The sequence below is a fragment of the Apis dorsata genome, unplaced genomic scaffold (genome assembly GCF_000469605.1).
Source record: "Apis dorsata unplaced genomic scaffold, Apis dorsata 1.3 scaffold_741, whole genome shotgun sequence".
Lineage (NCBI taxonomy): Eukaryota > Metazoa > Arthropoda > Insecta > Hymenoptera > Apidae > Apis > Apis dorsata.
Genome location: NW_006263902.1, coordinates 127,637 through 144,069, shown reverse-complemented (window position 1 = coordinate 144,069; position 16,433 = coordinate 127,637). Strand labels below are relative to the sequence as shown.

The window sequence follows — 16,433 nt, the reverse complement described above, 5'->3', positions numbered from 1 at the left end:
TTATATTATTATATCGATTTTTATACTTATTAATATTTTCAATATTATAGAAATATTTTTCAATTATTTTTTTAAAGATTTTAATTATTTTAATGTACTAAATATAATAATATAATATAATAAATATAAAATTCTATTATTAAAAGAGAATATCTCATAAAAATTTATTTTTATAATTCATATTATATGTATAATTACAAAAAAATAACTTACAAATAACTATAAAAAAAAACTAGATTATCAAAAATACAGAGATGTGATAAATAAATTCATATTGTTTTATTATATTTAATTATATTTAATAAATCAAATATTTTTTTTTTAAATCAAACGCGGAAAGGAATAAATAAACAACTTGAAATTAGTAATATAAATTTTATCATTAGGTCATGACTTCAATTTTTTCCGTTGTATACATATAACAACATATAATCTTTCGTATATTAAATACAATTCTTATTTATTGTTAGTCAGAAAAATGACGTGGTGGTTTGCCAAAGTACTAATCAAATTATTCATATTTTTTACCATAAGTAATCACATTTTGACAGAAAGTTCAAAACTAAATATTTTGGATTATGTTAAGAAAAATTTGTATAATTTTCGTAATAACAATTTGAAAGATTTTATTTTTACACTCTCGAATTCGTCAAAGTACATTAACAATCGAATAAATTTCAAATCAAATCAAGTCGATTGTTTCGGTTTAGGAAAAGGATTAGCTAGAATTTTGGAATGGTTTTTTTTGAGTAAACCAAATGGAACAAATGCTTTGGATGTTCAATTTTTCCTTTCTTCAAGAAAACAACCAAAACGTGTTCAAGTTATGATTGGTAAACAATTTGGTTTAGAATGGACAGACTTTCAAATCGAACGATTAACAATCATTATAGTTCATGGATTCTTATCTCATGGTCAAGAATTATGGATTAATGAAATGGAAAAATCATTCCTTCTATGGGTAAAATCTCTTTTTTATTCTTTTTTTTTTTTTTTAAATATTATATAAAAATTTTTTTTTCAAAATGTTAAAAATTTTAGAAATGTTGTTATTATTTTATTAATATGTAAATTTAGGTAGTAATTTTTTTTTTTTAATTTTTTCATGTCTAGAATGACGTTAATATCATAGTTGTAGATTGGAGTGCTGGAGGTAATACTTGGAATTATTATAAAGCTGCAGTTAACACGAAAATAATAGGATATCAAATTGCAAGGTTTGCCTATATTCCTTATATATTTAATATATTTTAAAGATATTATAATGATATAATCATATTAAGTCATAAAGTTTATTGTTTTATTAAGATTTTTAGAACACATAACAAATGCAACAAGTGCTCAAAATGATTTCAACGATAATTGGGGGCAATTACATTTAGTAGGCCATAGTCTCGGAGCACATATTTGTGGTTTTGCTGCGAAAGAATTGAAAAAAAGGAAAAACAAATGGAAAATACTAAGAATAACAGGATTAGATCCTGCACAACCTTGTTTCAGAAATGTAGACTCCAGTATGAAACTTCATAAATCTGATGCGTCATTTGTCGATATTATTCATACTAATGGCAGATTACTTTCTAAAATCGGATTAGGTTTACCAGAACCAATAGGTTAAAATATTTTTAACTATTCGCATTATACGTTAATACGAAGATAAATGATTAAAATGATTTGTATTATATAGGTCACATTGATTTCTACCCTAATGGTGGTAGAACTCAGCCTGGTTGCATAAAGATCAATTCTTCGTATTTCGAATATTTACCAATTCCACTTGGAGGTAATTATTTGTTAAAAATGTTTCATTACGTTTCTTAATCTTATTATTATAATTTTTTTTTTAAATTTCAATGCGATTTTAGAAATTAATAATGCTATATGCAGTCATGGACGTTCATATATTTATTTGACGGAATCTTTAGTTTCTGAGGTGAAACAAAATTGTACTTTCTGGGCGCACCATTGGAATTTATCTTACCAAAACTTGTTGCAAATAGTAACAGAATCTTGTGATAAAAATATTTGTACTGAAATGGGTATAAATGCAATAAAGTATTCTCATCGAGGAATATTTTTTGTCGCAACTTCCGATACTTCACCTTTTTGTAGTAAGAAATTTATAAAATATAAAATTTGTATTATATTTACTCATTTATATATCTGTATAATGATGAATTTTTTAATTTTTACAGTTAATGACACTCACATAATTGCTGAACTAGTAATTCAAATGAAAAAAGATTTCCCAGACGAATTTTATAATTAAGACGAATAATTTATGAATAAATTAATATGTAAATTTTTGATTGATAAATAAAAGAACTTTACTTCAAATTTTCAATTACATACAATATTTAAGTTATTAAATGCAACTAAGTACTATTTACAATCGTTTTGAAAATTAAGTTATGTACATATCACGCTATTTAATTATATGCGTACATGAATACTGCATGAATAAGCAGTCTTCGATTATTTAAAGTCTAATCACTTCTTTTATTAATTATGACCCAGTACAAAGACATAAGCCACTTTTTAAAGCACGATTATATATCTTTCCTTGTTTTTTCAATTGAAAATAACAAAGATAGATATACAATCGCACAGCGAAAAGTTGCTTATGCGCACGGGATCTTATATACTTTTATATTCTATGATGACTTTATATTACAATTTATAAATTATACTACATAAGTTATACAAATAGAAAGAAATATTTCGTTGTATAAACATTTTTTTTTTTATTACGATTTATAATATTGTGGCGATAATATGAATTTCTTCGAAAATTGATTTTGTGCATTCCGCGTAATCTTTATGTATTATTATTGGCACTTTAATGAACGTGAAAAAACATGTAATAACATATCTTTTTGGAAATGATATTAACGCGTGTATACGTTTAAAAAATATTCTCGCGACATATAATAGTATAGCAATTTTTTAGTGCGTTATATTTCTTACTGAAGTAAAAAATGTTACTTTGTACAGTTTTAAATTTAATATTTAGAAAGGCCACATTAAATTTGTAGCATACTTTGGTAGTTCATCAATGATGTATGATTAATATCTTTCGTTGTCATTTATTCTTTTTTATATTTTAATTGCATTTTGTGAATATTTTTCATATATTATTACACTCACCTGTTTCCGTTCCTTTTTTCTCTTTCTATAATTAGAAGAATATATTTTTTATCTTTAATATCGGATGAATTAATTAATGAATAACTTGAACATAAGTGGCTGGAAATATTCCAGTTCGTCCCCTGCATTCGCCTATCCACCAACCATCTGGTTGCTTTTGATGGACCGTAATTAAATCTCCAGGACTTAGACTAAGCTCGTCATTTAAATTTGCTGAATATTGATAAATAGCTCTACATTGTTCCGTTCCATCCGATTTGCCACTCGTTTCGGCAGCATCGATATCTTGATTATTATTATCTTCAGAATGACTGCTGAATTCATCAAAATCACTAAAGTCATCCTCATCCGGTGGATTTTCCGAGTTACCATCCCCAGCAGTTCGATCAGCCCAATGACGACTCTCAGTATCGTGATCCTTTACGAGATGGACATCCATTTCGTCTTCATCATCCTGAATCTCGAACGATTCGTTCTTTGCCCAAGAAGGAATCTGAAAAAAAAAATATATACATTTATTTTTTTCTATTGTTTTCTAATAATTTTATATATAAATATGTAAACTGAAAAATTTATTTTTTTATTTTTATGATTGATGTTAACCTTAAGGACACTTTGCTGTAAACCTTGTTTATCTCTTGAAACTAAAATATGTTCAGCCAATGGATGTTTTATTCGTTTGCTACCTTCTACTTCTGCTAATGTTCCTCCAACTTTGTACCTTGCTGCCTCTAGATATACTAACATAGAACGCATCTAAAAAAATAAATAAATAAATAAATATGATTTTGAAAATGAAAATGATATGAAAATTTAAAAAAAAGAAATAAAAAAGTAATCTTACATGGTGTAGCTTTTCCGTTACATTTTGTGTACTTTCATCTGCCGCGAATGCAGGTGTTGCAATAAAAGCTCTATGAAGAGTCTCTAGACCTTCCCTTCCGCGTTTTTCACGCTCCAAGTCTTGTCTGATCAAATGAAGAACTCTTACCAACGCTTGTTTTCGACGTTCTCTATTCATTGCTAGAGTAACATGTTCAGCATAGAAATCTGGTAACAGTTGTTCAGAATTACACCCATCACTACTCTCCACCCTACGTATAAGATTCTTTAAAATCTCAATATCTTGAGATACATTGCAATTACGTATAGGAGCTGCCAAACGGTCTGCAATCTATAAAGTAGATTTAAAAAAAACGAAATATTAATTTTACTTCAAAGAAAAATTAATTGTATGAATTGTATGTACCTGTTGCAAACGGGGAGCTAAAGCTTGCAGGTGAGCTAGATAAACATTCGCGAGATCTTTTAGAGCGCTTAATCGTTCTTCTTCAAGAAGTTCCATTTGCTTAGCCCCTTTCCTCATGGTGCTTTCATATTCAAGCCTAGCTCTTTCAGCTCTCACACTCACTGTATAAAACTCCGTGTCCGCCCTGCGGGATGAATCCTCGGCCTTTCTCCTCCTCGCTTCGAGTTTATTAGCTTCCTTCTCCGTCATGTGAGTTGAAGATTTGTTATTGGTCTGTTGGCTCTGACTGATCGTTTGCAGCCTCGCTAAATCTTGTAACCTCTCATTTTCTCGCGCACAAGCGAAACTTTGTTTTTTACTTTTAATTGCAATGTTACGCCACTCATGAAGAGATTTTCCAGCTTTATCCACGGAATTCTCGATAGATTTTCTCGAACGCGCTTGAGCCTCTGCTACTCCTACCTGTGAATATATAAACACTTTTTAAGATCTCTTTAAAATTAGTTTGTTAGATAATCATTCATATTTTATTCGTTGTTACGAATGATAGTATGAAATAATATTTAAAGTAATAATATAAAGAATATTACAAACTAGATATGAACAAAAGAAAATTTTCAAAAGAAACTTACTCTAAGTGGTTTGGCGAGTTGTTCGCTAAGCGTAATTCCCCAGAGCCTATGAGCTTCAGCGGTAGCCTCCATTTCCTCGCCAACACATCTCCATGCCTCGTTCACACCTCCGCTACCATTACCACCTGCGTTACGAAAACTATTAGTTATATTTTAAGATTATCTCACTAAATCGATATCTCCTATTTTGCATTATTGCATTAAATCAATCTATAGAGTTTGTGACTTGTGAAATAATACCTTGATCCTTTGCACATGCTTTAATCAATTTATTTCCCAATTTATTAAGTCCTTTGGCATAATTTGCTTCTAATTCCGCTCTGAAATAAAAAAAATCTATGCTAATTCATACTAAATTACGAATATATATTGTAAGATAAAGCAAAAAAGATATGTATATATATATATATATATATATATATATATAAATTTTTACATATACATATATATAAAAATTAAAAAAAAATGATTACTAAATAATAATAATTAATTATAATATTGTTACGATATTGATCATTTAATACAAAAACGTATGCCTATAATTTTTTGAAAAAAATTTAAAAGATCAATAATATATAAGGATATGTACAAGGACATATAATAAAAAATATATTTTTAACAAATGCAAAATATATATAAGTATAATTACGCAATATAAAGAAATAATAAAAAATATTATTTACTATACATATATTTATAAAAATTGAAATTTTATAAAAAATGGACATACATATTTGTGCATTAAATCATCGATATGTTGTATCAATGATTATCGAAATAATTCACCTTTCATTTAGAATCGATGCCAATTCCTTGCAAAAATCGCCGCCTTGTTTTACGTACCTTCGAACATCTTCAAATCCACCTTGTCCTCCCTGTAAAAAGAATGCAATATTAATTCTTTATCTATTTTCAAGATTAAACGGTTGAAGTCGTTCTATGCTTGAATGATTATGGGTAATGATAAAGAAAACTCGGAAAATAACTCACGAAATACGAACATTTCTAACGTATCTAACGAATGAGTTATAACGATTTCTTTTTACGTTCTTGTTAACTTGAGTTCCGCGCACCTGGCGGAGAAAACAATAATTACCATAAATAATATTTTCATTTCACTTATTCGTCGACAGGCTCGATTATTTTATTTATTACGGAAAATTTTGAAAATTTTGAAAATAGAAAATTTTAACGACACACTATAACGACATTACTATGAAAAATGTATCGAATAAAACCAAAAAACTCTTGGTTATAAAATAAAACCGATTATAAACGCAATATTTATTGTTTTTATCATTAGTCGTGTTACGTATCGTCTTATATCAGTATATCAGAAATATTTTTCTTGATCAATGACTAGTTTGAAGAAATAGTATAAAAAAATTAAAAATGTATATTTGATGTAACGCCCGACTCAATCTTCCGAGTTATTTTCTAGCTAGACGACTTTCTAATCCAGCACTATGGTAAAAATTCATTTTCTTAAGCGATTTAAATTTAATTGTTTTTTTCAAATGAGATTGTTTGAGAGATTTGAACATATAGAAATTTGAAATGATTAATGAAATTTATTCTGAAATTATTTTAATTCGATTAAATTCTTTCAAAATTACTAATATTAGTAAATTTTAATATTAGCAAATTTAATATAATATTATAATATATTAGAAAATCATAATATTAATCATAATTATAATATTAGAAAGTTAATTACAATTTATAAAGATTTATAACTGAATGTTGCAAGAAATTTAATATAAAAAACCTATTAAGTAAAAATAATAAAAAATATTGCTTCATTATAACATGTTTATATCTATTTTCTTATTATTTAAAATTGTTTAAAATTAAAAAAATTCAAACGTTAGTATGATTGTGTAAATTGAAAAAATTGAAAATTTATAAATATAAAAATATTAAAATTGAAATAATTTTTTAATAATTTATAAAATATATATAATAACAAATAATAAGATTCTAGTCGTTATTGAAATGCAAATAATTCACTAAATATGAAAAAAGATATAATAGAATTATATATGTTAATAAGAATCAGTTAAAAAAACCTTAAATATGATATAGATGTCAGCAGTTGTCAAGAAACGCGATAATTTAATTAAATATATACAAAAAGAAATATATAGTATTTTTTCGTCAGATTTAATGCTAGCGTATTCATTGTGAGAGAAATATTAATTAACCATGAAGAGAGATTAATTTTCTACTAGACATCGAAAGTAAAATCGTTCGATAAAAATGAACGTATTCGTACGAATTCATTTGCAAATAAATTTATACGAATTGAAAAACAAAATTATTGATGCCACATACATACTTACAAATGTCGATGTCGAAACTTTTCCAAGTAAAAGGTTAATTGATACGTCAGATTAAATATTATATATAATATAATAGATAACCAAACATATATATATATATATAATATGGTTATGAAAGAAATTAAAAATAGGTTAGGGAATAATAGAATTAGATTAATGGCATTCAACAAGTGATATAACTCTATAAAATCTCTTTTAATCATATTCGATTAATTTTTTTTAATTATAAAACGTAGCAAATAACAAAAATGATTTTTATATATCCATTATTTATTATCCATTATTATATGCAAATTCAAATTGATATAAATAAGTATTTTGCATAAATAAATATCAAAAAGAGATGAAAATTGCGAAACTATTCAAAAATTTCATGTTCATTTCGAAACTTTTTATTTTTATTGATTTGAAATCTAAGTAAAAATTAATTTGTATAATTTCCTGTAATTTTTAATTTAAAACATGTTGGCAATAATGAATTTCATATAAAATAAAATATAAAAATAAAAATTTAATTTTTTACAATTTGATGTTACTGTTAGTTGACGATGAACTTAAATTTAAATTTTAGAAATTAAAATGTATTAAAATTTTAATTCTTGATATAATATTATAGTATTTCTTAGAAAAAAAAAAAGAATTCTTAATTTCGAAAGTTTCAAATATCGTAAGTTTCAGGAATTTCAAAATCTCACAAATTTATTATTAAAATTATTAGAATAAAAATAAATCAGATTTCGATTTTCTCTAATAAATATTAATTAAAAATTTTAACTAATAAAAAATTATATATTTTCAAATATTAATATTCGTATTATATTTAAAATGTAAGAATGATTTAAATCTTGATGCGTTAAAGATAAAAAGTCTGCTCTATTCTTAAAATTCAATTTGAAAAGCATCGAGAATTAATTTTTCTCAAGTAGTTTATAAGAAGAAGCGAGGTTAATTGGGAGCATCATTCATCCTTCTTTTAATAAATGAAAATGGAGGTGAAATATCGGGAGATCGCAATCGACGCACAAGGTTCCTTTCCCTTTTACCTTCGAGATTTCCTCGGCTTAGGTTCACGTGACACGGTGAAATCGCAGAGGTCGCGAGTACTATCACCATAACCAGCTATTAACGCACGTATACCTCTCACGAACCTCGTACGGTTTCTCGCCGCCTCTGCTTTCTTTCATACGTTCAATTTTTCATATATACTTGCAATTTATATTATATTATCTCTTTAACACGCATACAGTTCCCTGATAAGCTAAAGAATAAACTATGATACAACTTGAATTTGTTATTTTACCGCTAATTAGATAAGATAAGATATTAGCGTCATCCTAATGTAAGATACATTAAAATAAAACAAAAAAATTAAAATAATAAATTAAAATTATACGATTATTTTTTAATAATAAAAAAGACTTATCTTTAATATTCTAGAGTTTATATGCAAAAGATCTAAATTAATTTTTGAAATAGTTTAAGGATTTTTAAATTTTAAGTTTTTTTTAAATATATTTTTAAAAATATTTTTTAACTTTTTAATATTTATTTTTATTATATTTTATCCATAATAATATTTTTTCTTTAATTTTATATCTATTATAAATCGTATTTAAAATGTAAAATGGTATTCATAAATGAGCAAATTAAGATAAAAACTAAGATAAAGATAAAAAAAAGAATTTTCTTTAATTTATTCTAAATCAATTTCAAAATCAATCAATTTTTTTATTCAAAATTATTTATAGATAAATAAAAACAATTTTATTACTTCCTAAAAACAAAAAAATTAAGTTAATGAACAAAAATTTATAAAATTAAACAAAATAAATAACTTTTAAATGGTTTACGAACTCTCTTGGACTCAAAAATTTAATTGAATATTAAATACAAATTTAAATACAGATTAAAACAAAAGCTTAAATTTTCTATAGTATTAAAAGTGATGACTAGCAAAAGAGAATTTTATTTTATTTTTCTCTTCTCTTTTCTCTTTCTTATTGTAAACATTAGATTTGCTTAAAATAAGATTAAAACAGATTAAAAGAACCAAAAAAATCTCTAGATAAAATTATTTTAATGTTATTTCGCATAGAAAGTCGGACAGGTCGAGCAAGTGCTAAAATAGTTTTCGAAATGAGTATAAGTGGTATTATCACATTTAACGTAGTTGGTTAAAAATATTGATGTAATTTTAATTTATCTGAAAAATTTGAAATATAAAAGTATTTTATAATACTAAATAAGTATCGAATATAGAATAATATATAAATATCAAAATAATTATTTTAAATATTAAAAAAAATACTGAAAAAAAAATTTTCATTAAAAAACCAAAATATTTTATTAATTTTATATAAAAGTTTAATATTTGATTCGATACTTTTTTGTTCATTAACATGTTAAAAATTATTTTTTGTTAATATTTGACGCTATTTTATTCCTTTATTATATAAAAATAATTATTTTTCTTTAGTGTTTATCAATTTTATCGTACCTATTAATTTCATAAGAATGATTATATCTGTGTTTTTTTAGTTTGATAATTTAAATTTATAATATATCCAAATATTTTTTTGACATGAAAATCCACTTTAATTTTTTCGATATTTTTCTTTTAATATCTAATCAATGATATTATATTAAATCAAATATTTTTTTTATATTCCGACATTTATGTAACATATTGCAAAACATCGTATGTTGCCCTATTTATATTTATTTCAGATTTATAATATCAAAATCAAAATTATAGCAATGTTCGAATATTTTTCTGATTGATTACATATATCTTTAAGATATACAGAGTTGGTAAAAAAGATGATGAGGTGTAATCAAAATAGAATTAGTATCATTTTTTCAATTATTACAATATATATATATATATATATATATATATATATATATATATATACACACACACACACACACGCACACACATACATATAAATAACAAAGAACGGCAGAAAGAAATAAAGTCGGTTATTTTCTCCATCCAACTTTCTCACACTTTCTTCACTTTGATCGTTTGTTCGGTAGACTGGTTATATTCATTGCTCACGACTATCTTACTGTTAGAAGAAAAAAGTAGCGAATGATGTGATCAGGGTTGCCAGAAAAAATTTCTTTATGAGAAAAGAATTCTCTATGAAGATAGAGACAAAATGAAGAAGAAATAGAGTGTTTTATTTTATTGCATTAAGATTAAAAAATTTCTTTTATTCTACTAATACAAATTTAAATTAAAAATAATAATTTTGTATAAAATTTTAATACTTGCTTCAGTGTTCTTTTTATTTACTAACATATTTTACGCAGTCTATATATAAAATATTTTTTTTTCGAATAATTTAAATATATTATTAGAGTTAAGAATCTTGTTTTATTATTATATATATATATTTATATTATATTAATACCTGTTATTTTTTTTTCTTCTATACTTCTCCCATTACTTTCTTTTTTTTCATTCTTCTCACAAAAGAAATTTTTCTGACAATTTAGTATGTGATGTTAAAATTGTTAGATGAATTTTTATATTGAGAATAATGAAGAAAATTATTAATTAGTATCATGATTTATATTAATCAAATAAAAATGAAGAAAAAAATAAGATTATCTTATTGTTTTAGTTTCTAAATACAAAAAATAACAATAACACTTTCATAAATATCATTTTTCAATTTTTTTCTAAATCCTAACAATAATATATAATAAGATACCATATTTCCCCTTCCACATCTATTATTCCCAAGTGAGAATTTGCACAACCTTGAACATGATGAAGTTAGTGGATTTCTCGTGACACTTGTTGACAGGAAATGAAAAATATTCGAACGAAAGAAATGTTTTTCCTCGCATCGCATGATCGGGAAATTCTTCGAGATCCGTGAGAAATTTCTTTAGCTCGTTACGCACTGTTGACCATCGATCAAGTCACGAAGCGACCAAAAACCATGTGGTTAGATTCGAATTCATCGATTTGAAAACTCAAAAATTCAGTCAATATTGTAGAAACTCTCGAACAAAATGGATGTCAAAGTTACTTTCAAATAAAAAAAAAAAAGAAAATCTCTTATTGCAAGAATTGTACATATGAAAGGAAATTTTTTGAAAATATTAGAAAATATGAATGAAAGATAAATTCTTCAACTTTATGAAAATATCATTTAAAACGAGCTTTTAAGTATATTAAGATTTCGTCGTTGTGCAAATATTGGAATGTTAGTTATAACTGCGAGAAAGTTGCTTGTTGTGTGAATAAATACATTTGATTTATTTCATCTGTCTTTGTAATTAGTGTCATACATCGTTCATGTTTTCGTAGTCCTTTGTGAAAATTCGCATGACATCGAGAGTATACTATTATTTATTTATTTATTTATTTAATAGTATCGTTGCATATCAATATGGATAAGTATATATATCAAAATCTGTCATTTGTTGATTTTTTAATGTCATATTAAAAAAACAACATATCTAATTAAATTAATTTGAACGGGTTATATTTTATTGCCTCGCTATTTATATCAAATTGATATCTCATTCATGAAAAACCTATCTTTTATTATATTTTGATACGAATGTGCCAATGATAATATCTCTGTATAATATTAAAAAAAAAGAAACAGGATGATAATGATAATAATATATATAATAATATGAAGATATATAATATTTGATCTACATTTAGAATCTTATAGTAAGAGGAAAACAAATATTTTTAATGATTTTTTAAATTTTAAACTTAAAAAAAATTCTACATCGTGTGATATAAGATGTAAATATCGAGAAAAAAGAGATTTTTTCTTGTATTTTTGTTATTAGTTTTGTTATTAACAAAAAGTAATCATTTTAACATTTTGATGCAAATAGCTTCAAATTTGAAAAATTTACTAAAAATTGAAATATCATAAGTATTATTATGCGAAAAAAAATTTCTTAATTATATTATTTTTTTTTATATTTAATGTTAAATCAAAATAATAATTCATATTCAGATTGAAAGATGAAAAAATCAAATTTATCTTAAAAAAAAAAAAAAGAAAATAAATGAGAAATCAAACTGACAAAATTATTGTTTAATTTTTGTCTATCATAAAATAGTATTAGAAAATATAAAACTTCCTATATAAAATGGATTATTCTTTCTGAAAATAGAAAGAAATTATACTTATTGCTATCTTCCAAAGAAAATTCCAGAAGTTTCAAACAAGCATTTTTTTTTAAGTTTTCCTAAAATTACAGATAAATCTCTCTCTTTCCATTATAAAATTCTTTATTAATATTTTTTTTTGTCTATCATCGAGATATATTCTCTATTTTTATATAGACTTTAGATAATAATAAGATAATTGTTGTAAATTATTATAATAAAAAAAATAAATAAGTCTAACAAAGATATAAGAACATGTAATAAATACTTAAGTTCATCTAAGTACTTAATACATATCTTTGTGTTATATCATTTTCAAGTATCAATACGAATAGAAAGCATTACGTTGTATTGCATCAATCTATCAAAATATGATTCAATTAAAATCAATTCAACATTTGTCAGTTTTTAGTTTTTAGTTATCACATCAAAGAAAATAACCCACATTCTCTCTACATCGACATTGCCGAATAAATCCTAATCTAATTCGGCTTTGTTAATTATTTTGTCAATTATTTTACATCAGAATTTTATAGATATAATAATGAGCATTTAATCTCAGTATGATAAATGACGATGATAATTGTTGCATTTACTACATAATATTTATTTATAGTAATTATAAAAAAAAAAGAAATTAAAAAAACAAAAATGTTGAGTGTATCTTACAATAAAACATAATAAAAATATTTACAATGCAAGTGATTTTACGAAAGATTTAATTTTGAACAATATTGATCTTGAATATAGCTGCAATGGATTCAAAAATAGCAACTAAAATCTTATTATGTTGTCGAACGTGATTCTCTACTGATAGTTTTGGCACGGCTTCTTTTAATGTTTATCGACAATCGATAAATCGATTAGCATGCCTTTGGTATTTCAAGTCATGCTGTTCAAGCTACATGCAAGTTCACACTTATTTGATACTGATCAAGTAGCCTTGACGATTTGTAAATACAATGAGAACGTAGCTTTATATAGATGGAAAATATCATATTACCTCAATGCTTGTTCTTTCATAGAAGAAATTGATGTTTTTTTTGTTCACGTGCGAATTCTCACATTGAAAATAACAAGCGAAATTAAGGAGTGAAGAGAAGAAATAAAAAATATGCTTTTTTATTGTATTGTTAGAATCTAGGGCAGTGTTTTCTAGCAAGATGTATCTTATAAAAGTGAAATTTGAATAGTTTTAAAAANTATATGAGAAATTTAAAATCTTAATAAATTTTTTTGTATTATCTTTGTTAGAAAAAATAAATTAAATCTGATTTTAAATTTCTATAAAGCGCATACAATTTTCTAATTTCATTTAAAAATAATGAATACGTAAAACTTCAAATATTTTAATATCTCTTGAAATATTTAATATATATATATTATATATAAAATGCTGAAGTGCTAGAATATTTTAACTAAAAATAACAGAATTTATATTAACTAAAAAAAAAATATTTTTTTCAAAATTTAATTAATTATTAAATGCTAGACAGAAGCATTAATATAGAACAAAAGAGAAGTACTGATCTAAAATTAGATTAGCTTAACGACAATAAATTAATTTGGCTTAAGCTTTTTTTACGATCGAATTCACATGGCAATACAAATTCAATTATTTAAATGATAAATTGTCTAAAAGATTCTATTATGTTTATCAATTAGTATTCATATAAATATACTTATATTGTGATAAAAATGATCTTAATTTCGATTAAAAATGTTTGTAAACTTATTATTATTATTTTTTATTGAATTAATCTAAGTTAATCTAACCTAAAATAAGATCCATTATTTCTTCTTCTATCTCTATTTAAATACATGAGTCACAATATTAACTACATCAATTTCTCCCACTATTCTTAATATGGAAATTCGCGCAACAACCTTCATCAGGACGTATTCTACATTTTGATAAAGATACGCAATAATGATATCATACATTTGCTGCAACTACATTCATATGCAATGGCATAATTCATAATTTGAAATGTTTGAGTTATTGAAAAATCATCGTTATTTATATTTTTTAGAATCTTAAGTGAATTTCTAAATTGTAAAGTTCCAATTTAGCATTTTGATATAACACATTCTTATAATGATTTAAAGTATTCGAAATTATTTTCATTGCTTGAGCAATTATGCAATAGGGAATAAAATTATAAGTCATTGCACCGTATCGCTTCACTCTTACACTAGATGAACCTAAATCAATTATAATAAGATAATACTATACTATAATACAATATATAAAGATAATACTAAGTATTATCAATTATAAATCAAATATCAAACTATTAAAATACAAAAATAACGTATATATGAATTACGTATTGTCCCATAAAGAATTAGAAATATTCATTAAGATAGATTAATAAGTTTATAAAATATCTTATAAGTTTATCTAATAAGTTATTATTATATATATATATATAAGTTATTATATCTAATAAGTTTATAAAATATCTTTTGTTTCTCTATATGGAAAAAACTATACAGAAACTAGTTCTGTTCAGCCGTGTAACTGATAATGGTCTCTATTATTAGTTTAAATTTTACGATGATATTATGTATGTAACGATAGTTTTAGTGGGCAATGTCGTTCCTTGCAATGTCATAAGTGAAACAGGATGTCTCGTGATCTTTTAAAAGAGCAATGTATTATATAACGTTAAATTAAACAACTATTACGAAGATTATTGAAATGACAATATACTGATATATATATATAACACATATTTAACATTTCAATGAACTTTGAAATGCTTTTAATTCGTTATTTCTCAAAAGATCGTGAAACATATTGTTTCAGGTATTTGTAACGACGTAGAAAGTGCGCACTAAAATTGTTACTGGACACGAACTACAAGTAATACGATTGTAAAATTTGAACTAGAAAGAATCATTCGATAACTAACTTGCATACTGCTAGTTTTTATTTGTTTCGTTAGACATTAATATTATTTTTTTAAATAACAAATAAATAATTTTCTGATATTTCGGAATCATATTGATTTTACTCTATCATTTCCGATATATTGAAGCATTTATCTTATAGATTAAAAGTTTGAACAAGTCGCATATATTTTTTTAGCACTAAATAACAAGAAAAGTAAATAATTATTTTAATTTGTATGATTAAAAAGATCAATTAATTTATAATAATATAAATTATTCTTCATTACTTTTACTTTTACTTTTTATTTTATTTATAATTTGATTATATTATATGATGAGATAGGATAACAATAAAATAATAATAATGATATTAATTTTATAATTATTGTTTTTTTAGGCATTATAATTATAATATTACTGGTTCTTTTTTTAAATCCTAAATATCACGATCTTTTTTTTTCTTTTGTTTTTTTTCAAAAAGAAAAAATGTCTGAAATCTTAAAAAATAAAAAGAATACATATATCTTTTTTCGAATGTGAAGATTAATTGTTTAAATATTAAATGCTTAAAATCGAGAAAATATTAATTAATTAATTATATTAATATATTTGTAATTATATAATGATATAATTAATGATATTTTGGTTTAATGATATTATAATTAATTATTATTATATTTAATGATATTAACTATAAAATTTTAATAAAATTCTTTTATTTTTACGATTATAACTTTTCGTTTTCTTAATCATAAATTGCAATTTTTTTTATTTTTAATTTTTTATTTCATTATTAAATTTCTCTAAAATAAAAATTTCCTTTCTTTTTTCTTAGCTCTTTTAAATATCTTTTTTCGATTTTTTTGACCAATTATAACTTAAAATGCAATGTAACAAAAAACTTAAAATAATTGATTGCACAATTCTATTTTAATAACAGAATTTTATGAATCATACAGATCAAATATTGTTAGTGTTTCCAAATATAGAGGAAAAAAATTCTAAACTTT

The 16,433-nt window shown here is 23.7% G+C and overlaps 2 protein-coding genes across 12 annotated transcripts in view; one reads left to right on the top strand and one right to left on the bottom strand.

Annotated features, from left to right (window-relative positions):
- Positions 1-427: 427 nt before the first annotated feature.
- On the top strand, positions 428-2,351 carry LOC102681529 (pancreatic triacylglycerol lipase-like). 4 transcript variants are annotated; one of them, XR_004151481.1, is made up of 6 exons: positions 432-961; positions 1,114-1,217; positions 1,309-1,613; positions 1,688-1,779; positions 1,866-2,111; positions 2,196-2,339. XR_004151481.1 is itself a non-coding variant. In XM_031513820.1 (6 exons), the coding sequence occupies exons 1-6, from the start codon at positions 958-960 to the stop codon at positions 2,267-2,269; spliced, it is 810 nt and encodes a 269-aa protein (XP_031369680.1). In that variant the 5' UTR covers positions 510-957; the 3' UTR covers positions 2,270-2,351. The 4 variants fall into 4 exon arrangements, 3 of the variants coding, with proteins under 3 accessions (XP_031369679.1, XP_031369678.1, XP_031369680.1); XM_031513820.1 differs by having other exon boundaries at positions 510-961; positions 1,133-1,217; positions 1,688-1,783; positions 2,196-2,351; XM_031513819.1 differs by lacking the exon at positions 2,196-2,339 and having other exon boundaries at positions 428-961; positions 1,719-1,779; positions 1,866-2,072.
- An 810-nt stretch (positions 2,352-3,161) lies between these two features.
- The window catches only part of LOC102676392 (nostrin), a 34,396-nt gene continuing 21,124 nt past the window's right edge, over positions 3,162-16,433 (bottom strand). For all 8 annotated transcript variants that reach the window (XM_006622730.2, XM_006622733.2, XM_006622731.2 and 5 more), the window contains 7 exons: positions 5,815-5,903; positions 5,269-5,348; positions 5,029-5,153; positions 4,397-4,858; positions 3,992-4,321; positions 3,751-3,903; positions 3,162-3,640 (listed from right to left, as the gene is read on the bottom strand). In XM_006622730.2, coding sequence (XP_006622793.1) covers positions 3,221-3,640; positions 3,751-3,903; positions 3,992-4,321; positions 4,397-4,858; positions 5,029-5,153; positions 5,269-5,348; positions 5,815-5,903 — 1,659 coding nt within the window. In that variant the 3' untranslated portion in view covers positions 3,162-3,220. The remainder of the gene's footprint in view (positions 3,641-3,750; positions 3,904-3,991; positions 4,322-4,396; positions 4,859-5,028; positions 5,154-5,268; positions 5,349-5,814; positions 5,904-16,433) is intronic.